The following is a 25,099-nucleotide window of genomic DNA, read 5'->3' as shown; positions in this document are numbered from 1 at the left end:
GTACTTCACGCATACTGGTGACTTCTTCACTAACGTGTCTCCTCTTGTAGATTTTAAATTCATTGATTTCGGCTCTCCATTTTCTCTAGCATCTAGTACATTGCCTGGCCCACACGCACGCTAGAGATATTTGTTGAAAGATTGCTTTGTCATTACCACTCCATAAACCTCAAACCATAAATGCAGGTAAAATGTTTAAAAATTACTCCATGGATACCCGGCCTTTCCTTTTTCTAAACAAAACTTTACCCTTGAACAAAATGCAACCTGGTCGGGTTGATTCCCATAGGTTAATGGGACGCCACTGGTTTCCTCAGACTGGAAGAAACTTATAGCAACACTGCGTATGAACTAAATGAAGAATAAACTGACTCCAAGAAGAACAGCCTCACCTGCACCTCCTGAGATGACTGGAACACAGGGATTAAAGAAAATGCTTGTTTCCGCTGCATTTATTACTAATATAAAAACATGTTAGAAAGAAAAAAAAAATTCATTCTCAGTTCTCCAACGGCTCTCATCCCTCCCTCTTGCCCACACAACTCCTGACCCATTTCCCCAGGGCCAGTTCAAAACTGAACCTGTTCACTGCCGTTTTCACAGAAAACAACCAGTGCCAGGGATGCAGGGGAAGAAGGTTGGAAGAGGGCGACAGTACTGTCCAAGTTCCACCCACAGTTAGACCAGGTGGAGATTCACAGAATTCAAACGAAAGGGCTGGTGGCCTCACAATGACATAGTCTAACTAAAACAGGCTGGAGAGGAGATAGGGTAGAGGACATCTCTCGGGCCTGTGTCAAACCCAGAGAAACTGATACCGGGAGAATGGGGAGGACCAGGCAGGCAGCCTTGTGGAAGTTTCACAGTTCTCCCACGTCGGGAGGTGGGGAAAGTCTAGAGGCCACCAACGGCCCCACGCATTTTGGCAGAAAAACTCACTCTAGCGTTGGGAAGTCACAAAAATGCCATGGACACTGAGAAAGGCTATGAGGGGATGCACAGTCTCACAAAGCACAGTGATCACAGACCATAGCGGTGGAGATCATGCTACTGATGCAGAAACTACAAAATCCAAAAGCAGGGAACGTGGCCTCTCAGGAGTGACTCTGCACCAGTCATCCCAACTTGACCCCAGGTCAGACAAGCTGGTGAGTGTCACAGAGCAGCTGACAACACTGGGGGAAGGGGGTGTCACATAAAAAGGACTTAAAACAAGCAGCGAGAAGGGAATGGTAGGAAACTGCTCCAGGGCTCTCAGGAATCCAGGGCGCTACCTGGGGCTGGGTGGACAGATGCACAAGAAACAGCACCAAAGAGGTTTCCTGTTCTGCAGTCAGCTGGCGAGGGGGAAGAGGATCCAGGAGGCAGTTGAATGGAGCAAAGATGGGGTCCCGGAGACGAGTCTCTGGAGGCTGCATCAGAAGGAAGAGTGCACACCGTGCACCAGTCACGGAACACAGCTCTGGACCCCGAGTGGGGGAGGTGGTGATGGAGCTGGGCATCACTGACTGAGGGTGGCAGGTGAATGGCCTCGCGGTAGCCATCACAGGGCCACAGGGAAGTATATGGCCGCCAAGTCAGAGGGCTCCTTCCAGTCTGGATGGGAAGGCACAGTCTCACAGAGGAGGTCCATTTACGCCAGGGTGGTAGAAGGCACAGAGGTCCTCATATCGACAGTGGCCCTTTTTGGCAAAGTGTCGGCAGACGGGGCGGTCAGATTTGTCTGTGAACAAGCGAAAACCGGGCAGTTTAAAATGCGAGTAAGAAAGAAACAAATGTAACAAAAAGCAGAGATAGAGAAGGCAGTGAGATTTCCTACTCACTACCATTTCCAGATATGATGGAATGGTAGTCTTTCTCCCGGGAGAAAAAACATTCAGGGCTACTCCTACTTCAAAAGGACAAAGGACAGCCCAAAGAAGAAGAGCCATGGGCATTCTGGACATGAGGTCACTTTGGGAGTGATGGGTGTTCAATGTGTGCAGGCATAAAAAAATGGACCTCACCTTCCATAACCTGGGGTCCATCCTTGGGTGGGCAGGTATTCTTGATAAGAGACCAGCTTTTGAGCCTTCGAGGATTTCTCTGCTCTTTGTGAAAGCCTCCCCTGGAGGGACCCCCATGGCCTGGTCCAGGAAAAGGAGGCTCAGCATTGACCCCCCACCAACCACGACCATATGGGCCAGACCTGGGGCCTAGGCCTCCCCGAATTGGGCCTCTGCCCCGGGGAGGAGGTGGGAGACTCAGCAGTGGTGGGATCATTGGTCCCCTTGATCCCGGAGGACCTCTGTGAAGAGCTGAAGAGAGAGAGAGAGAGGGAGAGGGAGAGAGGGAGAGAGAGAGAGAGCAAGAGAGAGAGAAACATGGAAAGGTGATCAATGGCTAGCTTAATCCAGATAATGAAGCCCTGATTTTTTAAAAACTTTTTATTGAAGTACAATATACATACCAAAAAATACACAATTTTAAGTGCACAACTAAATCATCACCAAAGTAAACACACCTGTGTTTCCACTAACACAGGCTAGAGAAGGGATAGAGCCTTATTAGCACTTCAGAAGCCCCACCCCCTCGTGCCCCTCCTCCCCCACTATCCCACCCTACTCCCCAAAAGTAACAACTATCCTGACTTCTAGCATCATAGGTTAGTTTTTGCCTGTTTTTGAACTTTGCATAAATGAAATCATACAGTCTGCATTCTTTTGTGTCTGGATCCTTTCGCTCAACATCATGTTTATGAGATTCATCCAGGTTGCCTGTAGCAGGAGTTCCTTCATTTTCATTGCAGTGTAGTATCTCATTGTATGCACATACAACTTATTTAGCCATTTTACTGTGGTGGATTCCAGTGTGGGGCTATAACGAAAAATGCTGCTATGAGCGTTTTTATACGTGTCTTCGGTACACACATGGATTCATTTCTGTTGAGTGTATACGTAGTAGACATATACTGGGTCCTCAAGTATATGTATGCTCAAGTTTAAGGAAGTCAAACTTTTTTTTTTCCAAAGTGGTTGTACCAACTCACACCCCCACCAGCAGTTGTTCCATAGACAACCTGTTGTTCCTTGACAACACTTGGTAATGTTGATCTTTTTCAGTTTTGCCATTCTGGTGAGTGTGAAAAGTGGTGTTCTGTTTTGAAATTGTGGTTAAAACATGTAACATAAATTTTGCCATCTTAACTACTTCTAAGTGTACATCTCTGTAGTGTTAAGTAAATTCATCTTGTTGGAAACAGATCTCCAGAAATTTTTCATCTTGCAAAACTGAAAGTTTATAGCTACTAAACAACTCTCTTTTCCCCTCCTCCACCCAGCCCCTGGCAACAACCATTCTACTTTCCATTTCTATGAATTTAACTACTTTAGATACCTCAGATCAGTGGAAACATAGAGCAGTTTTTTTTTGTGACTGGCTCATTTCATTTAGCATGGCCTCAAGGTTCATCCGTGCTGTAGCATGTTACAGGATTTTCTTCCTTTTGGGGGCTGGATCATATTCCATTATATGATTATACCACATTTTCTTTATCCATTCATCCATCAACAGACATATGGGTGGCTTCCATGTCTTGTCTACTGTGGATAGTGCTGCTATGAACATGGGTGTGCAAGTCCCTCTTCAAGATCCTGCTTTCCATTCTTTTGGGTAAATACCCAAAAGTGGAATTGCTGGGTCATACAGTAGCTCTATTTTTAATTTTTTGAGGAATCTCCATAATGTTTTCCATAGTGGTTGGACCACTTTACAATCCCACCAACAGTACACAAGGGGCTCAGTTTCAAACTTATGTGTTTTTATCTTGCATTTATTTGATGACTAATGATGTTGAGTTCTTATTCATGTTTTTGGCTATTTAGAGATTGGTTTTTATCAGGTGGCTGTTCTGGTCTTTTGCCCATTTTTCTAACAGGTTGTCAGAGAGTTTTTATATATTCAAGATATGAGCTCTTTATTGGTTATATTCGTTGCAAGTATCTTCTACTCTGTGGCTTCCTACTAACTTCTTAATGGTGTGATTTGATTAACAGAAGTTCATATTTTCTAACATAGTTCAGTTTATCTTTCCTTTATGGTTAGTGTGTGTGTTTCTTGTCTGTTTAAAAGCTCTCATCTACTTTAAGCCCATGAAATACATTTGTTTTCTAGAATTATTTCTTTACCCATGAATATCCAATTAATTCAGCATCATTTACTGAAAAGACCACTATTTCAGTTCCATCTTCATCATCAATGAAATGGCCACATATGTGTGGGCCTATTACTGGACTCTTTATGCCGTTCTGTTGATTTATATATCTATTGTTGGGCCAATACCACACTGTTACAACTACTACAAGTTTACAATAAGTCTTGATATTCAGAGTAAGCCCTTCCACTTCAAGATTATCTTTGCAACCTCTCACCCTGATCCTCTGCGTTTCCATACAAAAACGTAGAATGTTTATTTCTACAAAAACACTGTAGGGATTATAATTGGGAGTGCACTGAATCTATAGGTCAGTTTGGGAAGAAATCACATTTTTACAACATTGAGTTTTTCCAGGCTGTCAATACACAACATCTCTCCATTCATTTAAGTACAAAATTCCTGATCTTTTAAGTCCTTTCTGGGTTTTAGTCCCTCCCTTGCTCCCTTCTCAGGACCTAATCAAAGGATGAGAGCCCCTTCCTCCTCACCTGACTTGGGGTCACCAGGCTTTCCATTGGCCATGGGGGGAGGGCCCAGAAGGCTGGGTGGTCCTAAGGGCAGACATAAAAATATGGTCATCAGAATGGACTAAAAAACTGATGATCCTGTTCTTAGATGTTTGTCTTCTATTACTCATTTCTTAATCTAACCAGCAAAGCCAGGTATGTTCTCAGCAGTGTTATGAGTTCTCACCCCATCTATTTCCAAAGCGTTTTCAGGATTTGCAAAGTGGAGACTCAGCCAAGTCAAGGGAGATAATGAGAGAAGGATACTACAAACTTTCTCTTTCCCTTACATTGTTGCTATCCAAAAGATCCCAAGGGATTCCAGAGGTAATCCAATTCCTCTCTTTCACTGCTGGCCAATCAGATAGCTCTCCCCCCACCCCCCACCTCCGAGTAGTTTACAGAAGGCTGCACTTCCACATTCCCCGTGAACGTCTGGTCACAAATTGTCATCCCAGTCATCGCAACCTACAACCTCTCTAGGGCCCCTCTCCCCTGTCGTTTTGCGGCTGCGCACACGAGCTCTTTATCTTCTCCCCTGCCTTCTTGAGAAAGGTTTAGTGGCTGGTTTGAAGTTGAGGGTTCAAGTAAGAGAACTCACTTAGTGTTCCATCCCAGCCAGGCCTCCCCCAGCCCCAGACCCAGCCCCAGCCCCAGCGCGTGCGCCCTTCCTCCTTCCGTTGGAGCCCCCTCCCCCGCACCTTTTCAGCCCCCAACCCCTAGCCTCGGCCGGCTGACAGGCATGTGCACACAACTCCCGGGTTCCTCACCGATGGGACTCCCATCCTCCTCATCTCCAGTCTCTTCCCGCTCTGGCAGTGGGGGCTGCTGCTGCGGCTGCTGCTGCTGATGATTCTGCTTCTTTCGTTTCGGCATCGTGGTTGCCGCAATGGCTGCAGCTGGATTTGGAGGGCAGTGAGGAAGGGGCACGCTGAGATTCTGTTTCCGCTTCCGGGGGGGCAGTGGACAGGGAGGGTGAGGCTCCCGCCATTTCACTTCCGGAAGGCTGCGGGGAAACTTAGTGCGGCTGTTCTCACATCAGCCGCCTCCCTCAGTCTCTGCCAGGCATGGCAGCAATCTCAAACCTTTCCTTTGCTGCGTTTCTATAAACGCTGTAGAAAAAGTTGCTCGCTCCTCCCCTCGCTGAAAAAACCCTACAGCCGGCTCCTCATAGTGTGCCATAGAGTCGACAGGCTCTCGGGCCAGAAGGCCTGAGAAAACACGGCTGTCGCACCCTAAGATCGCCACATCCGGTCCCCGGTTTCTATGGTAACAGCTGCAGGCACAACTTCGTGCCCTATGACCTCCTTCCAAAAATCCTTGTTCCACCTGGGTTTCCCTCCTCGGCCGCGCGCTTGCACTTAGGTGCTGCTTACCATCGTTCCCACGAGGAATTTGGGTCCCAGCAGGGCGGTGCCCAGGGCTCTCCAGACCACCACTCGCCCCTCAAGACCTCTCACCCTGTCCCCAGTGTAGCCCATCAACTTGGCTTCCTTCCCGGGACGCGCAGTCGCGACTTTCCTCTAAGGTCCAGCCGGAGGATTGGTAAAGTAGGTTCTGCGCGTCCACGCCCCTTTATCCCGCAGGTGGTAGGACCCGCCCTCCGCTCCACCGCCCCCTCCAGGTGAGTGGTAGCTTCTCCCCGGCTCGCAAGGTAGTGATGACACGCGTCCCCCCTCCTCCAAACGCGATTTGGTAGCGTCCGTGACGAAGTTAGCCCGACCCTCCCACGCGCGCCTCCTTCCTAGCCGCTGCTGCGCCCTCTCAGCTCCACTGGCTCTCACGTGCGGGTAGTCCACCCCGCATCCTCTCGCCTCGCTCCCAGTGGAAAGTGACTGTATTTCCCCCTGGTTGCCTTCCACCCGGGCTGCCTGGGCGCATCGGCCTGGTCCGCCCGCTGACGTCACCTTCCAGTCCCGCCCCCTCCAGTGTCCCGGGCCCTTGAGGCGGGGGCTGGCTCGGGGGGAGTCAGTTGAGGCGGCTGGAGCTCGGCGAAGGGCGGGCCAGGTGACTGGTCCGGGCCATGCCGAGGAAGAAGCCTTTCAGCGTGAAGCAGAAGAAGAAGCAGTTGCAGGACAAGCGGGAGCGGAAGCGAGGTCAGTGCGGGAGCCAGGGGAGGGGGCGGGGCTCGGACTCCCGCACATCTGGGAGGAGGGGTGTGCCCGTCTCACCTCTGGGAGGCGTGAGAGGGGGTGGCGGCCGCGCGCCGACGCGCGTGGGCGACCGCGGAGGGGATTCCCTCACCCCAGCCCCCTACATCTGGAAGGGGTGGGGAAGGATGGAGTGTTGGGGGAGGGGAATCCCTCCAGCTCCAACGGGGCGTCATCCCAGTAGATCCCTGGAGGAGAAGTGCCTCCCCCCACGCACATCCGGGAGGGTCCTGAGCAGAGTAGGTGGGAGGGTCCGGCCTCAAAAGACTGGGGTGGTGTGGGGAGGAGCCAGGCCGACCGGGTGGGGGGTCTTCTGGCCCGGGAGAGCTGGCCAGCCCTGGCGTCACCGGCTCCTCCCCGCAGGGCTTCAAGATGGGCTGCGATCCAGTTCCAACAGCCGCAGCGGGAGCCGGGAGCGGCGGGAGGAGCAGACCGACACCTCGGACGGGGAGTCTGTGACCCAACAAATCCGCAGGCTCAACCAGCAGCCTTCCCAGGGGCTCGGCCCACGAGGCTATGACCCAAATCGGTGAGAGTGGACAGGGGGCTCTGGCCCGGGCTTCCCCGCCTACCCGGAAGTCAGAGCGTTGGGGGAAAGCCTGCTGCCGTTGGGGGAGGCTTGAAACTGGTGGGGCTGGGTTACCACGGTTCTCCGCGGGCCGCTGGGTCACCGGAGCGGTCCACAATCTTCCCTTCTGGAGGGGCTGGAGAGAGTTTGGCTTTCAGAAGGGCGAAACTTAGGGGAAGGCCTGCTGTTGCGTGAAAAAGATTTGGGAGAGGGCCGACTCAGAGGGGAGACCTGAACTCTGGAGTGAAAGCTTTGCGAAGTTGCCTGCCCAAGAGGGGAATTTGTGGCCAAGGATTGTGATGGATGACGTGGTCCCTGTCCTGTAGATACCGGCTGCATTTTGAACGAGACAGCCGGGAGGAGGTGGAGAGGAGAAAGAGAGCAGCCCGGGAGCAAGTGCTACAGCCCGTCAGTGCTGAGCTGCTGGTGCTGGACATCTGGGAGGTCTATCAGCCCGGCTCCGGTAAGTGAGAGCTCAACGCCTGGATGCTTGGGACAGGCAGTGGGCTGGGGAAAGGAGTTTGGAAGAGTAAGAGCTGACCGGGAGGAAGAAGGGGTCTGGGATGGATGCACCCTTGAGTCCTGAAACTATCCTCAGACTTATTTGGATTTTTTCTTGATTTCTCAGTCCTGGACTTTCCCCGACGTCCTCCTTGGAGCTATGAGATGTCCAAGGAGCAACTGATGAGCCAGGAGGAACGGAGCTTCCAGGAGTATCTTGGGAAGATTCATGGGGCTTACACCTCTGAGAAACTCAGCTACTTTGAGCACAATCTGGAGGTGAGACTAGAGTGGGGACAGGAGTGGGGCATAGTCACCCGTGGTCAAACTGGTCTGGGGTCATGCAGGAGAGCGACTCTGGGCTCAGGTTCTCTTCCACTGACCTTGTCTTTTCAGACGTGGAGGCAGCTGTGGCGAGTATTAGAGATGTCTGACATTGTTCTGCTAATTACTGATATCCGACATCCAGTGAGTCCTGGGGATGAGGGTGGGTAAGGGGCAGGAGGGGGGAAGATTCTTGCTGGGTAAAGGGCAGAGGCAGGAGTTGGGAGTCAGAGAGGTAACCTCTTCTTTTCAGTCTCCTCTACCCCATCCTGATGTCTGCAGTCAGGAACTCAGTCTTCATTCATCAGTGTCAGAGCCTGTCACTCCTCCCCTGGCCAACTGCCTTTCCTCTCCTTTATTTCTTTGATGGAAAACTGCATACACATCCTGTTTCCTAGCCCACTAGGGCTAAATAGAAAATCCCAGTGTGGAGCTCCAGGGGATTCTGTGAAGGGGGCTTCCCTGTCATATTAGTCACTACAGAACTCGTCCTCACCTGGGATGCTAGGGTAGTGGTTAAGGCTCTAGACTCTGCTGCTAGGCAGCCCTTGTGTGACCTGGCTGTGCCACTTCACTGTTGTCCTCCAGTGGGAGAAAGGGAGGTCTGGAGTCTGTGCGGACCTTTAGGTTGGAGCTCCGTAACACGTACACACGCACTCCTACATACTCACAGACATACATGTGCATTCACAAGCTCACTTACGCAGCTACACGTGCTCAACACAAACATGCACACGTGTGCGTGCACACACACGTTTGTGTACACATGTAGACAGTTGTGTACCTGTGAAAATAGATATTAATTTCTATCCCACCCCCACCCCTGTGAGTGATCTCAGCGTTTAGCCCAGTATGTTGGGGGTCTCTGTTTCCTTGTCTTCTTTTTAGCTCATTTCCATTCCTAATCAGGCCTTACAGGAAGCCCCCCAGAGACAAACACATAGGTGTTACTTATGCCTGCTTTGTCTTCCTAGTTCAGTTTGGCTGATTTATCCTTGTTGCCCCAGAATCTGCTTCCACCAGGGTCTTGTCTCCAATCTGTGCCTGCTGTGTGAGGAGCTGGAGGCAGAGAACTCTGGGTTGACCTCGCATCACTCCCTCCTCCTACCATCCCTGTTCCAGGTTGTGAATTTCCCACCAGCATTTTACGAGTACGTGACTGGAGAGCTAGGGCTGGCCCTGGTGCTGGTCCTGAACAAGGTGGATCTGGCCCCGCCGGCTCTCGTGGTTGCCTGGAAGCATTATTTCCATCAACACTATCCCCAGCTCCACATTGTTCTTTTCACCTCTTTTCCTCGGGATCCCTGCACCCCACAGGACCCTAGCAGTGGTGAGTGGGCAATGAGGAGGGCAGCGTGGGAGAGGTGGGGTGGCAAGGGACAAAGGGGGACCTGATCTAGGGCCTGAGGGTGGTGGGAGAGAGGGGGTACATAAGCCCCATGGGGTGTGCTCACGCTTTTGTGCCCTCTGATCTCAGTCTTGAAGAAGAGTCGGAGGCGGGGGAGAGGATGGACTCGGGCTCTGGGGCCGGAGCAGCTGCTGAGAGCCTGTGAAGCTATCACTGCGGGGAAAGGTATGTGCCCCTTAGAGGGGAGCTGTGGGAGGCCGTGGGGGAGACCCAAAGTCCCAAGTCATTTTGCTCACCTTTCCCAAAGTCAGTCCCTCTATTATGGACTCAGGTGAGAGGCCATGGGGTGGGGTGGGAGAGGGAGCAGCCTGACTTGGTGGGACAAGAGAGGCAGCAGGGAGGCAGGAGCCCCACTGGTTTGCTGTCTTCAGTGTTGCCAGTGCTTTTCAGAAACTCAGAAATGCACCCGATTCCAGGGTGGAGTCAAGTGAAGGCTGGGGAGAGTCGCTGTTGCGCAGCTTGGCCCTACCCAATCCAGAGGGCGCCACTTACATCAGCTGTGCAGTGCATGGTCTGCGCCATCGTATACAGTGGCCCTGGGGAGAACCTTCTTCTTCTTTCCTTCCCTGCACAGTGGACCTGAGCAGCTGGCGGGAGAAGATTGCCCGGGATGTGGCTGGAGCCACCTGGGGTAATGGCTCTGGGGAGGAGGAGGAAGAGGAGGACGGGCCGGCCGTCCTGGTGGAGCAGCAGACTGACTCAGCGATGGAGCCAACAGGCCCCATACGGGAGCGCTACAAGGACGGGGTGGTGACCATCGGCTGTGTGGGTAAGGAAGCGGCGGCCACGCATGGCGGCCTCCTAGGAGGCACAGGGTTTCGATGTTTGGAAAAGAGGGAAGGTGGTGAGGTCCCATTAGGCTCCAGGGTCTCTGAGGGCAGAGGAGGCTTTCTGCTGTCGCGGAAGGATCACGGCACACCTGAGTTAAATTCTGCTTCTCAGCCTATTGATCTCAAGCAAGTTATTTACCCACTGTCAGTCTTAGTGACTTTGATTTGAAAAATGAGAACAATGATGCTCAATTAAAAGAACGGACGAGGGTTTCCCTGGTGGCGCAGTGGTTAAGAATCCACCTGCCAATGCAGGGGACACAGGTTCGAGCCCTGGTCTGGGAAGATCCCACATGCCGCGGAGCAACTAAGCCAGTGCGCCACAACTACTGAGCCTGCGCTCTAGAGCCCACAAGCCACAACTACTGAGCCCACATGCCACAACTACTGAAGCCCGCGGCACCTAGAGCCCATGCTCCACAACAAGAGAAGCCACTGCAATCAGAAGCCCGCACACTGCAACGAAGAGTAGCCCCCGCTTGCCACAACTAGAGAAAGCCCGCACACAGCAATGAAGACCCAATGCAGCCAAAAATAAAAATAAATTTATATATAAAAAAAAGAATGGATGAGAGGAATGGAGGGAATAGTGTAGAGAGAGCCTAACAAAGCCTGACAGATAGTGATAATAGTAATAATAATAATGTTAAAAATTAACATCTTCGTGATGCTTGCTGTGAACCAGGCACTGTTATACGATTTACACATTAACTTTTTTAGTTGTAATAATCAGTCCATCATAGAATGATCATTAAATTATAGTAGTAGCTTAGAAGTGTCAGTTTCTTTCTTGGTCTTAACTTTTTAAGTCTAAGGAGAATCTTCCCTATTTTAAAAAATATTTTATTTATTTATTATCTAAAAAAAATTTTTTATTTTTCACTGCATTGGGTCTTAGGTGCGGCATGCGGGATCTCTCATTGCGGTGCATGGGCTTCCCTCTAGTTGTGATACGCAGGCTTCTCTCTAGTTGTAGCGTGCGGGTTTTCTCTCTCTAGTTGTGGCGCTTTACAGTGAAACTCTTTTAAAGAGGAGAGAGGAACGAGGCTGGCAGGGGTTGTCAAAGGAGAGTCTTATCCCCCCACCCCCTTTTGAGAGGAGATACAATCAAGGAACCCATGGATATGGAGGGCTGACTGTACTATGCCATTTTATTTATTTATTTATTTTTATTTTAAATTTTTATTTACTTATTTATTTTTGGTTGCGTTGGGTCTTCGTTGCTGCGCGTGGGCTTTCTCTAGTCACAGTGAGCGGGGGGCTGCTCTTCATTGTGGTGTGCGGGCTTCTCGTTGTGGTGGCTTCTCTTGTTGCGGGGCATGGGTTCTAGGTGCGCGGGCTTCAGTAGTTGCGGCGCACAGGTTCAGTAGTTGTGGCTCGCAGGCTCTAGAGAGCAGGCTCAGTAGTTGTGGCGCATGGGCTTAATTGCTCCGCGTCATGTGGGATCTTCCTGGACCAGGGCTCGAACCCGTGTCCCCTGCATTGGCAGGTGGATTCTTAACCACTGCGCCACCTGGGAAGCCCTATGCCATTTTATATAAGGGACTTGCGCCTCCAGGGAGTTTGGTATCTATAGGGGCTCCTGGAACCTATCCTCTGTGGATACCAAGGGCCAACTGTACTTGAGTGGGTTGTAAACAGAGTGCAGTCAGCACCATGGTGCATCTTTGCCCAGCCTCAGTCCGCTGCTGAATGGCCAGAGTTGCATTTTACAGGGTTGGAGTTTTGCCAGGTGACTAAGAAGAAGGGGAGAGGTGGGACCAGGGAGTGAAAGGTCTATGAGGCGGACTGGCTGTAGAGCTGAATCATGGAATTTAAGTTGCATAAGAAGGGAAGTGAGGACATGAGTTGGGTATTGAATACTGTTCCCAAGCTAGTCAGTGTCAGAGGTTTATTGGAATGGAGGGACCAGAATAAGTGAGCTGGAAAGACGAGATGTCAGGGCAGAGAGAGGGGTGCTTGCAGGTGAGATTTGGAAGGTGTGAAGTGACAGGTCCAGGGTAAGACCACAGAGGTGGGATGGAAGAAACCTTTTGGAGGGAGATTCTGGCACTGGGAGGCCAGAGTGCTGTAGAGGAGATGTGTGGTGGAAGGTGGTGGTAATGAAGAGAGTGGCAGTGAGCCCCTGGGCTCTGTCTTCTCCTTGGAGAAGTTTGATAATCATGAGATGCATGTCTCACTTAGACTACTGCAGACACAGTGCCACGCGATTGTATTTGTTTCTCATTTCATCCTAACCACTCTGAGATTGGAGGTATCTGCTCTGTAAACTGCGGAAACAGAGACTCAGAAAATTAAGTAAATTGCCATGAGGTCACAAAGCTTAGGTAAATGGGGAGGCCAGGATTCAGCCCTGGCAGCCCAGAGCCTGATTTGTAACTTGCGATGTTATACCGCTTCCTTTCTTTCTTTCTGCACCTTAGTTCTCCATTCATCTATAGCTATAGCACAGCATCCTGCCTGTCACAGAGTAAGGATCTGTCAGGTGTTAATTTTCCTTGTGTTCCTCAGGTTTCCCCAATGTGGGCAAGTCCTCGCTGATCAACGGGCTGGTGGGGCGGAAGGTCGTGAGTGTCTCCAGAACCCCGGGCCACACCCGATACTTTCAGACCTACTTTCTCACCCCCTCCGTGAAGCTCTGTGACTGTCCAGGCCTCATATTCCCCTCGCTTCTGCCCAGGCAGTTGCAGGTATAAGGGCAGAGGGGCCAGAGGTGGGGAGAATGCAGGAGATGGAGGAAGGTGCTGAGTGCTCTTGTTTCCCCTCAGGTCCTGGCAGGGGTCTACCCCATCGCCCAAATCCAGGAGCCATACACTGCCGTGGGCTACCTGGCCTCCCGGATCCCTGTGCAGGCCCTGCTCCACCTGCGCCACCCAGAGGCCGAGGACCCCTCCGCAGAACACCCGTGGTGTGCCTGGGACATCTGTGAAGGTGGGCTCCACACGCCTGGCTTTCCTCCCCTTGCCCTATCTCCTTTCCTCTCCTTCCTCAGAGGTCCTGCCATCGATGGGGCAGCTGGCCAGTCACCCCTAGGCTTCTGTCTCAGGGCCAGCAAGATCTCGGGCCTGGAATATTCTGGGGGAAACTGGAAGGACTGTGTTAGGGGAGTGGGATGATGGTGACTGGGCCTGGTTGATGGTCTTCCCTCCCCATTCTTTTCTCCTTCCAGCCTGGGCAGAGAAACGTGGTTACAAGACAGCCAAGGCGGCCCGAAATGATGTGTACAGAGCGGCCAATAGCCTCCTGCGGCTGGCACTGGATGGCCGCCTCAGCCTGTGTTTTCAGCCCCCAGGCTACAGCGAGCAGAAAGGTCAGTCGGCCAGTGTTCTTCCCTAGCTGCTGCTGTGATGGAGGCAAAAAGGTGTGGGCTTTGTAGGTGTGAGGATTCGGATTCTGTACCCATAGGCCAGCTCTGTGTTACTAAGCAGCTCTGAGATGACTTCCTGCTCTATAGAACCAGGGTGGTTAGTTGCCTTCTGGCAAGGTGGTGGTCACGTTTGGAGTTAATGTGCAACAGAGCTTCTGTTCTGTGCCCAGTACACGAGAGGTTGAATGAATGCGTGAACAAATGAATGGCAGCAGCTATAAAAGTCATTGTTATTCTTAGTCTTTGCCTCTTCCCCATCTTGGCCTGGCATTAGTTTCTTGCTCAAAACTCTCCATTCTTTTTCTTGTTTTGGTTCCCCAGGCACCTGGGAGTCCCACCCAGAGACCATGGAGCTGGTGGTTTTGCAGGGCAGGGTGGGGCCCGCAGGTGACGAGGAGGAGGAGGAGGAAGAGCTGAGCAGCTCCTGTGAGGAGGAGGGAGAGGAGGACCGGGACGCGGATGAGGAGGGGGAAGGGGATGAGGACACCCCAACCTCAGCCCCAGGGTCCAGCCTGGCCGCCCGAAACCCCTACGCCCTGCTGGGCGAGGACGAGTGCTGAGTCCCTGCCCTGCGCCATCTCCCCCCCCGCCCCACCCGTATCTTTGCTTTTGGACTGACCTGGGGGTCTCTCCCGTCTGCCACCCCAATTGTGAATAAAGATTGTCTGCTTTGTAGCCCCTTCCCCAGATGGACTGAGGTGAGAGCAGCTGTCTCAGGCTGACAGCTGTGGGAGGCTCCGCTGCTTTTCTCCCTTCTTTTTTCGTGCATTCTCTCTGCAAAGGAAGAGTCCTCTTAGGAGTTAATTCAGTGGGTTCTAAGGCCTGAAACCCGCTTCCTCTGCTCACACTCCCACTTGCACCTTAGGAACCCCATCATCAACATGGGGAGGGGAGGTCACTTCAGGCTTTTGAGGCCTGGTCTAAATTCAGCCCCCTTTGGGAATTTGTGTCAGTCCCTCTGGGATTGGAGCAGCCCCCTGTGCCCCCCCCCTCAGCTGTCAGACCTGGGTTATTCGAGGAGCTTCTGGGAGAAGAAGCAGTAAGAGAAGATGTCACAGCTGATGTCTCCAGGTGAGATATTTATAGGATTTATTCCAATTCAACAAATATTTATTGAGGTCTGACTGTGTGTCTGGACTTATGCTAAGCACTGAACATATAAAGCTGCACAAACACGCCTGACCTAAATATACTGCCTGGTCGTGGCCAAGACCCCATTAATCAGGCACCTAGCTTTTTGGATTAAGATGGGGGTATAATGTCCTCCAAATCCTTAGGGCTCATATAGTATAACTCTAGAACTTCCTGTTGATGGAGGTATTTAGTTAAGACTCGATGCTTGTGAAAATGTTACTTAAACGTGTATGAGTAGTCTTGATTAGTGGCAGAAAAGTAGCATGCACGTTTATGATTTGAGCAGAAGAGCCCTTTGAGTGTAGTGTCAAGTTTAACTAGTTAAAAGCCTGTAACACTAGGGGGTACTAGATTCATAGGGGAGGGCACAGAGCCAGCTTCCTGAATCCCACTTACCCGGGTTTGAGATGGAGCCAAGGAGACCCGGTGCAGGTTCTTAGCTGGCTTACAGTGTCAGGCACATCTCCGCAGGGGTCAGGTCTCTTGTGAGTCAGGGCACTTTAGGCCTTGCTGTACTTCTCCCTTGTCAAGCAAGCAGCTGGACTCCCAGATTTAATTCTTGGAGAAAAGGAAGAATGGGCTTTGGTTTATTGACTGCCACAATGTTGTCTGGGTCGGGTGGTAGCAAAAAGTGTTGTTTGATAGGTTAGCCATTAGGTGTAGGGGTGAGGAGAAGAGGACGTACCAGATTCTTCTCTTCACTCTAAAGCATTCTATTCAGGTTCTGGGTCTTGGGCCAGTTTCTGTAATTCCAGCAGAGACCCTGTCACCCCAGGAGCAAAAGAGGCTGAGGTGTTTGGGCCACACATTTCCTCCAGTTCCCTCCTCCACTGGTCCCAGTGAGGGCATAAATCCTGGAATTTGCACTCCAATGCAAAGTTTAAGTACTACCAGCATGTGAATATGCGTGAGGGTTGCCCAAAATGTGCCGTAAAAGAGAAAAAGTTTCAGTGGAGAGAAAAACCCACCTGTCTCCCATCTTGGGCTTTTTACCCTCAGGGATGGGTCTTTTGATGGAAGAAAGAGGACCCCAACTCAGCATCCTTTGAAGGTTCATGATGATCAGGGAAGCTCAGGGGACTTCTCTGCTGCTAGAGATGGGTTGGGGATGTTGGAATCATCTCAAAAAGTGGAGAAAAGAAAAATCAGAATTCTGTTTGTACCCCTGCCTCTGTGCTGCTTCTCTTCACTGTCATTTATCTTTTGCTCTCATGAGTTTCACCAGAGGCATTTGGGAGATCTGGGGGTGGGGGTGAAAGTTGAGACTTGGTGCTGGAGGGGAAGCTGAGAAGGGGGATTTTCATGCTGAAGACCTGAAAGGAAGCAACTCTAACATCCCCAAGGGGCCAGACTGTAAATGATTCTTCCCAGGCCCCTGTCAATACTCACTCTGTAGGAAAGTAACACTGGGAGAAGTACTATCTTAGCAACAAATAGATTTGGGAGGAGAAGGGTATATAATAACTGAAGACCACTGCCTGAGGCTGAGCTTGAAACTGACTAAAAGGGACAAAGGAAACCAGGGGTCCAGTCTCCCCTCCATGATGAAATACCCAGGACCCCTGTCCTCACGCCCCTCCTGGGTCACATCCACTATGGAGACACTTGACCATGGAGGTCTTGGGCTGTGGGAGTTCCCACAGTTCCTGGCCAGTCTCTTGATGGTGAGAAACTAGTGCTTCTCATTCATGCTGGAATTCCATTTAGATGCTGAACAACTTCTTCCGAGCTTCCATTTTTCTAGACTGAGTTCCAGTCCTGGTTCTGGGACAAGGTAGCTGTGTGTGGTCCAGAGTAGTTCAATTATCTGGGCCTCTGTTTCTTTATTTCTCATTATCATTGATATAGTCAGCGAAATTGGTTGAAAACAATGTGCATCAGGCATGCTGAATTCTGGGACAAAAAAATTGAGTAAGGCATAGACCCTACCCTCCAAGAATAGAACAGCCAGACACTAATACAGTAATTCCATAGCATATGTAAATTATAAAAGAATTGCTGTAAATGAGTCTATTGAGTTGTAACTAAGTAAGGTGGGTAGAACTATAATCACCCCAAGGATTCATTCACCAATCGAACATTTGTCCATTTGTCAAGTAATTACTATTTGCCAGTCACTGCTAAGTGGTAAGTGACATAGAAATGGTCCTTTGTGGAGCTCACAATTTATTGGACTATGGAAGCAATTAAATAGATAATTACCAAAAAAGTGTGATAAGTGCTGTGAGAAGGGTGGAACAGGGTCCTGTGGGATAGTGGTGGCTTCATATAGAAGGGTCTTGTGATGCTGGTCAGAAAGGAGTGGAGGACAGGGCTGGGAGCTGTGGTTGTATAGCAAGTTATATAAGACAGAGAAGATCAGTGGTCTGTGGTAAAGAATTGCTATGGGAACACCCAGCAGGGGCCAGTCTTGGTGAGTCAGAGGAAGCCTCCTAGAGGAACAGAGGTCCAAGCTGAGGCCTGAAAACTGAGCAGGAGTAAGCCAGGCATTGAGAGGGAAAGAGCATTCCTGAGGGGACAGCAAAGGGCAAGGAACAGCACGTAACAATTTTGGAAGACTAACTCGTTCAGCATGGCTGGGGCAGAGGGTTCAAGGGAGAAGTGGCGAAAGGTGAAGCTGGAGAGGCTTGGGTCAGCTCTCACTGGGCCTTGTCAACCATGCTAAAGATTAAGGCTTTATCCAGAGGAGCACTGAGACCAAGAAGGAGAGATTTGTGCCTTAGGTCACTTTGATTGGAGTGTGGAGACTGGTTTGGAAAGGGGAGAGAGATCAGAGGCTTTTGCAGAGATCCCAGAGAAAGAATGTAAACCGGAATTAAGGGTTTTGGGGGAAGAGAGGTGTGGCTGCACACAGAGATTTGGGTGTCAGTAACATATAGGTGGGAGGAGGGTAACTGAGATCATCCACAGAAAGTGTGTAGTGTGAGAAGAGAAGAGGGCTGAGGAAGGACATGGAGAATATAAAAGGGAAGGCAGGGAAAGAGGAACCAGCAGACAGGATAAAACCTAGGAAGTGTGGTGCATTGAAAGCTTAGGGAAGGAGGAAGGAAGGGCGCAGTGCAGAATGCTGCTGAGGATTGATGACAAGAATGAAGAGTGTCCACTGGATTTAGTAAAAAGCCTTGCTGATCTTGGTGGGAGCAGTTCCATTGGACAGATGAGGTCAGAATTCCCAGATGTCAGGGGATTGAGGAATAATTTGGAGGAATGAAGTGGAAGCAGTGGAGAAAAGGATATAATTTTCAAGAAGTTTGGTTGTGTTTGCAATGAGAGAAAAACGGAGAGAGCAAAGTATATAAAATCGAGGAAAACAGTTTTTTAAAGTTTTGAACATTTTCACAGGCTGTTTAGAAGGGTCAAGTGGAGGAGGAAAGGTTGAAAATGCAGGAAAGTGGGGATTAGTGATGGAACAAGCCCTGGAGAGCAGGCGGGGGTGGCACTGACAGTCCCGGTGCAGGGATTACCCTCCCGCAGGAGCCTGGTGGCTTCTGTCGTAATAGGAGGAAACAGCGCTGACATTCAGCCGGTTTGCACTGGTACTGCTCAACCAGTTGTTAAAACACTTCTGTACCAGTTAGTAAGTAGTATAAGAGTAACTGCAATAAGCAGTAAAAATAATTAATAAAAATTATAATATGAACTCATCAGTTCAAGTAATTAAGAGATTGCGACAGCCATTGGTAAATGGGTTTCCCGCTGCACCTGAGACGCTTTGCAGCGCCATCTGCCGGTGGAGCATCATCACTGCAGGCTGAGCGGCTGCTTTGAGCCTTATTAAATAAATTCTTTAAAATTACCTGTCTAAATTATCTTTGAATTATGGAGTTGCTATTGCTTCTAAGTAGTTTAGCTTCTACTTTGATTTTATTGCTAGTTCATTGTCACTCTTGTGTCCGTAGTAAACTGCAGTGTTTTAATATTTACAAATTCAAGAATTTTTAATAAAATATTAAAGCCAAACTTGAATAAAGAGATAACAAAGTTTGAACATGTTTCTTAATGTGCCTTCAGAAATATCATAAATGAGAATCTTTTGGTTTCACGGGAGAACAAAGAAGAAATAATTTAATGAGCTGCTGCCTGGAATGTCTTCTGTTACTATGTTAAAAAAAAGAAGAAGAATATGGAAATTCTTTCCAACGTTTTGTTTTGAAAATTGTCTAACACACAAACTGAAAAAAAGGACAGTAAACACCCAAACATTCATACAAGGTTTCAACAAATCCTATCATTTTGCCACATTTGCTTTAGTAGTCTCTATCTTGTTATCCATCTATTTGTCTGTCTACTTATCCTTTCTTTTTCCTGAACCAGTTGGAAGCAAGTTGCAGACATCATGCTCATTCATCCCTAAGTCATCAGTATATATCTTACACAACCACAATAGAATTATCATGTCTAATGAGTTAATAATTCCTAATATAATCTAATATCATATTCAAGCTTTCCCAATTTAAATGTCTTTTATAGCATTAAAGAAACAAACCAGGAATCAAGTTCCACACATTGCCTTTTGTTGTGATTAGGTCCTCCTCTTTTCCCTTTTCTTTTTTTTTTTTCTAATATTTATTTATTTATTTATTTGGCTGTGCTGGGTCTTAGTTGCCACGTGTAGGATCTTCGTTGCGGCATGCAGGATCTTAGTTGTGGCATGTGGGATCTAGTTCCCTGACCAGGGATCGAACCCAGGTCCCCAGCATTGGGAGTGCAGAGTCTTAGCTGCTGGACCACCAGGGAAGTCCCTCCCCTTTTCTTTTTTTAATTTTTAATTAAATTAAATTAATTAATTAATTAATTTTATTATTATTATTTTTGCGGTACTCAGGCCTCTCACTGTTGTGGCCTCTCCCGTTGCGGAGCACAGGCTCCGGACGCGCAGGCTCAGCGGCCGTGGCTCACGGGCCTAGCCGCTCCACGGCATGTGGGATCTTCCCGGACCGGGGCACGAACACGTGTCCCCTGCATCGGCAGGCGGACTCTCAACCACTGCGCCACCAGGGAAGCCCCCCTTTTCTTTTTAATCCAGAAGAATCCAGTCTTTTTCTTCATAGAACTGACTGTTTGAAGAGACTAGGCCAGTCTCTTCTATAGAATGTCCTACATTCTGGATTTGTCTTATTGTTTCTATGCGGCCATTTAACTTGTTCCTCTAGCTCATATTTTTTTAATTAAAAAAATTAGATTCTAGTTACCCAATTTTGGGACTAATTCTTCAAAAGTGCTGCGTTCTTCACATTGCCTCACATTGGAATGCATGTAATAAGAGGTCATACCATAGCTAATGATGCTAAGTGTAATCACTTGGTTAAGGTGGATACTGTCCGAAATGTCCTATGAAGGTAAACTGTTCCCCTTTGCAATTAGCAAGTCATCTGCATGGTTCTTTGACACTGTGATTTTTTTTTTTTTTTTTTTTTTTGGCTGCACTACATACCTTGCGGGATCTTAGTTCCCCAACCAGGGATCAAACCCAGGCCCCTGGCAGTGAGAGCATGGAGTCCTAACCACTGGACCACCAGGGAATTCCTGACACTGAATATTCTAAAAAAGCTTTCACCCAATAATTGGCATCCATAGTGATCCTTGCCTGAATGAGTTATTTCATCAGGAATTACAAAATGGTGCTTTTCGACTTCTCCCACGCCCCCATTTATAAGGAGATATTAATCTAGAGAGGAGCTTTCCCTCATCAACTGGAAAAGTAGGGCTCCTTCTAAAAAGCCACGACAAATGCTTAATTATTTCCATTTAATTGCCAATTTTCAGAGTAAGGTGGTGGTATATTAATCTACAAGGGTAGAAAGTTATAGTCTTTTTTTTTTTAACTATAGATCCAGGGTTTTTAATCCATTTAGTATGTTATAATCAGTTACAGTCATTATTCCTTTTGTGCTCAAACTGTATCAAATGTGTCCAGTAGGAGCCCTTTTAAGCTGACTCCTGTGTCCTTTTGACATGCCCCAAAGTTGTCTTGACCACTTTCTTGCTTCTGGCATGATGAGGTCCCAGGCTCAGTTTTTACTTTCCCGCGCTTCAGACATGGAATCGGCCATTTCTCCAAGGAGCACTGGTTCTTTTCACGAATAATGGTATATACAAACCACTGTTTAGGTTCTCGGAGAGCTCATTGCTATAGAGGTATCACTGCTTTAAGACACTTTTAGTGTTTAGAAAAATCATGAATTCATTGTGATATTTCCAATTCAAATTTTACATTGTAGTTTTCTCTCAACTTCTTTAATTTTGTATTTTATATCTTTTATCAGGCTAATTGAAAATCTTAATAACTTTGATGTATTTATCTATTCATTTTATCCTAAAATATGCGTAAAATAATTTCAAAATTGCAATATTTAATACTACTAACAATAAAATTACTGAGTGAAATTTAATATTTACTAGCTGTTCTTTTAGTCTTTAGAATATTTACCATGAAGGATATACAGAGTACTGTATTCAAAAGTCACCTAAAATAATTATTTTCTCTTAATGGTTACCTCAAAATATGCAAATAAATAGATTCATATGTTTTAGTTTTCAATTTTAGACTGATTTTTTATATTAAGTTCATTTAAAATATGTAAAATACTTTCAAAGTTCAAAAGTAGAAATAAGATTTTTAAAATGTACTCATGGGACTTCCTGGTGGCACAGTGGTTAAGAATTCTCCTGACAGTTCAGGGGACATGGGTTCGATCCCTGGTCGGGGAAGATGCCACATGCCATGGAGCAACTAAGCCCGTGCACCACAACTACTGAGCCCACGAGCCACAACTACTGAAGCTTGCACACCTAGACCCCATGCTCTGCAGCAAGGGAGGCCACTGCAATGAGAAGCCCGGACATGGCAATGAAGAGTAGCCCCTTGCTCGCCACAACTAGAGAAAGCCCGTGGGCGCAGCAGTGAACACCCAACACAGCCAAAAAATAAATTAATTAAAAAAAAATGTACTCAGACAAGTACGTTTATCGTATACTCCCCATCAGTTTCTTCCTTCTCCCTTCAAGTAACCATTTTTATTGGTTTCTGTTTTATTCTTACACAGTTTCTTTTTACAAAAATAAACACACATGTTATAAATATTTTTTAGTCTTTCTTATACAAAGAGTAGCATTATACAGACTTAAAAGTTTTTATTGGGCTTCCCTGGTGGCGCAGTGGTTAAGAATCCGCCTGCCAATGCAGGGAACACGGGTTTGAGCCCTGGTCCGGGAAGATCTCACATGCCTCGGAGCAACTAAGCCCGTGCGCCACAACTACTGAGAGCGCATGCCACAACTACTGAAGCCCGCACGCCTAGAGCCTGTCTCTGCACGCAACAAGAGAAGCCACTGCAATGAGAAGCCCGCGCAACGTAATGAAGAGTAGCCCCTGCTCACCGCAACTAGAGAAAGCCCCACGCACAGCAACGAAGACCCAATGCAGCCAAAATAAATAAATTAATTTAAAAAAAGTTTTTATATTCTTAAATTATTTTTACTTTATAAAAATTTTAAAGGTTACTTTCTATTTACAACTATTACTATATTCCTCACATTGTACAATACATCCTTTAGCCTATCTTACACCCAATAGTTTGAACTTCCCAATCCCCCAGCCCTAAGTTGCCCCCACACACACACTGGTAACCACTAGCATGTTGTCTATATCTATGAGTCTGCTTCTTTTTACGTTATATTCATAGTCTGTTGTATATTTTCGATTCCACATATAAGCCATCTCATACAGTATTTATCCTGGTTTGGAGTTTGCTAAGCACTTGAACTTGTGAAAAACTTCCGCTTTGTGAAAGACATTGTTAAAAAGAATAAAAGCCAAGACACAAACTGGGAGAAAATATTTGCAAATCACATATCTGATAAAATACTGGTGCTCAAAATACACAAAGAACTCTTAAAACTCAACCATAAGAGGGCTTCCCTGGTGGCGCAGTGGTTGAGAGTCCGCCTGCCGATGCAGGGGACATGGGTTCCGTGCCCTGGTCCGGGAAGATCCCACATGCGGTGGAGCGGCTGGACCCGTGAGCCATGGCCGCTGAGCCTGCGCGTCCGGAGCCTGTACTCCGCCACGGAAGAGACCACGGCAGTGAGAGGCCCGCGTACCGCAAAAACAAACAAACAAACAAACAAAACCCAACCATAAGAAAACCAACAGCCCAATAAAATATGGGCAAAAAATCTGAACAGACACTTCACACCTTACCAAAGAAGATATACAGATGGAAAATAAGTATATGAAAATATGTTCCACATGATATATCATTAGATAATTGCAAATTGAAACAACAATGAAATACCACTACACATCTATTAGAATGGCTAAAATCTAAAACGCTGATAACACCAAATGATGGTGAGGACATGGAACAATAGAAGTTTCATTCGTTGCTGGTGGGAATGCAAAAAGGTACAGCCTCTCTGCCAGTGTTTTATAAAACCACACATACCCATTTATTTATTTATCATTTTAAAAATGTATTTATTTATCTTTTCAGTCATGCCACGTGGCTATCCTATTTCCCCGACCAGGGATCAAACCTGTGCCCCCTCCGTGAAAGCTCGGAGTCCCTGCTCTTTCTAAGAGAACTGGTAACTGCTCACACCGTTTTCACACACACATCTATTAAAATAATCCCCTCATTAAATTGTACTCTTTTGTCCTGCACCATTTTCTATTCCCACCAGCAGTTTGCAAGTGTTCTGCTTTCTCTACAGGTTTGCCAATATTTGTTATTTTTTTTTTCTTTTTAAAAAAAAATTAAATTTTTATTTTTTTTATACAGCAGGTTCTTTTTAGCTATCTATTTTATACATAGTGTATGTATGTCAATCCTTATCTCCCAATTCATCCCACCATCATCACCACCGCCCCCAGCTCAGGAGAAGAGGTTTCAGGAACCCACAGACCCGTCACCACTCCTTGGAACCCTATTCTCTGAGTGAGGCTGGCTGCCTGAACTGTCCACTTCCCCCTTCATTAAGTTACACAATGCGGCAGTAATTCCCTGGTGGTCCAGTGGTTAGGACTCCACGCTTTCACTGCCGAGTGCCCGGTTCCATCCCTGGTCAGGGAGATCCCACAAGTGGCTCAGCAAAAAAGAAAAAAAAGAAAAAGTTACACAGTGCCTTGCCAGTAGCAAAATACCATCTCTCCTCCACTTTCTCCCAACCATTCCCTTCTACCCCTTTTCTGGAAAACAACTATTTTCAAGCCTTTTGGCTTATTTTTTTTTTTTTTGCTTATTTTTTTTTGTTATCTCCATGTCTCTTGATAGCATACATTCGTGCTTCGTTTGATTTTTGTTTTATTGATAGAAATTATCTTTGACATGCCAACATCCCTTCCTCCCACACTTCCAACCCCCACCCCCCAATAAATGTAATTTCTTCCTCTTAGGGTAGGTAGTCCAGTTGACTGGACTGAGAGTCTGAGAGTTACAATTGACTGGACTGCGAGTTACAATTATTTACTTATGGGAATTCTACTCATGCCTGAGCCACATGTAAAACTCTCTTAATTGTCCTTTCCATACATACTGGTGTTTGTCATGGATTTAATAATTGCCTGATGTTTTCATTTTCTTACTTTCCATGATGTTTTAATTTTATAAATGTATCCCCCCCAACTCTCCCTCAGTTAAGTGAATCCCTTCTCAATCCCTTCAAAACCATGATGGTTGCTGCCTAGGTAATTTTCTTGGTTAAGGCTCCCCTCTGCCTTCCTGTTGACTCCCTTTCCCTTCTCGTAGGTTGATGCCCTGGTTTCCCAGATCCCACATCTTCCTCTTTTTTGGTATATGCCCTCCTTTTCCTGGAGCACATCCCTCTACTTCCCAAAAAAGAGTTCAAAGGAAAATTTTAGATGTTCTCATGTCTGATTTATTTTTTTACTATTTTACAGGGATGGAATTGGGAGTCATGGTCACCCCCAGCAGGAACAAATGGGTCACAGGAAGATCCCCATCAAGGAGCACAGGTGGCCCCTCTCCTGATTCATAAAGAGTCTGAATTTTTCCTATACTGATTTCCCAAGCAGGCAGCAGAATAATACCACAGCCTAAGTTTTAACCACAGGTGTTCTCTCTTACGGATTTACAACCCAAGTTCACATTACAT

The 25,099-nt window shown here is 47.7% G+C and overlaps 2 protein-coding genes across 4 annotated transcripts; one reads left to right on the top strand and one right to left on the bottom strand.

Moving 5' to 3' along the window:
• Positions 1 to 424: 424 nt before the first annotated feature.
• On the bottom strand, positions 425 to 6,230 carry PRR3 (proline rich 3). Of its 2 annotated transcripts, XM_019949347.3 has the most exons (5): positions 6,078 to 6,228; positions 5,472 to 5,600; positions 4,684 to 4,746; positions 2,007 to 2,297; positions 425 to 1,723 (listed from the first exon to the last, which is right to left on the bottom strand). In XM_019949347.3, exons 2-5 carry the CDS (start codon positions 5,575 to 5,577, stop codon positions 1,617 to 1,619), a joined length of 567 nt encoding a protein of 188 aa, XP_019804906.2. In that variant the 5' UTR covers positions 5,578 to 5,600; positions 6,078 to 6,228; the 3' UTR covers positions 425 to 1,616. The 2 variants fall into 2 exon arrangements, with proteins under 2 accessions (XP_019804906.2, XP_033719821.1); XM_033863930.2 differs by lacking the exon at positions 4,684 to 4,746 and having other exon boundaries at positions 6,078 to 6,230.
• Positions 6,231 to 6,542: 312 nt separating this feature from the next.
• GNL1 (G protein nucleolar 1 (putative)) lies at positions 6,543 to 14,524 on the top strand. Of its 2 annotated transcripts, XM_033863928.2 has the most exons (12): positions 6,543 to 6,797; positions 7,215 to 7,380; positions 7,746 to 7,882; positions 8,048 to 8,199; positions 8,317 to 8,388; positions 9,367 to 9,574; positions 9,722 to 9,817; positions 10,227 to 10,421; positions 12,994 to 13,172; positions 13,251 to 13,413; positions 13,652 to 13,792; positions 14,171 to 14,524. In XM_033863928.2, the coding sequence occupies exons 1-12, from the start codon at positions 6,725 to 6,727 to the stop codon at positions 14,407 to 14,409; spliced, it is 1,821 nt and encodes a 606-aa protein (XP_033719819.1). In that variant the 5' UTR covers positions 6,543 to 6,724; the 3' UTR covers positions 14,410 to 14,524. The 2 variants fall into 2 exon arrangements, with proteins under 2 accessions (XP_033719819.1, XP_073666615.1); XM_073810514.1 differs by lacking the exon at positions 8,317 to 8,388.
• Positions 14,525 to 25,099: the final 10,575 nt, after the last annotated feature.

Source organism: Tursiops truncatus, chromosome 10, assembly GCF_011762595.2.
Source record: "Tursiops truncatus isolate mTurTru1 chromosome 10, mTurTru1.mat.Y, whole genome shotgun sequence".
NCBI classification, from domain to species: Eukaryota; Metazoa; Chordata; class Mammalia; order Artiodactyla; family Delphinidae; genus Tursiops; species Tursiops truncatus.
Note: the sequence above shows the minus strand (reverse complement) of the source record. Positions and strands in the feature narration are given on the sequence as shown.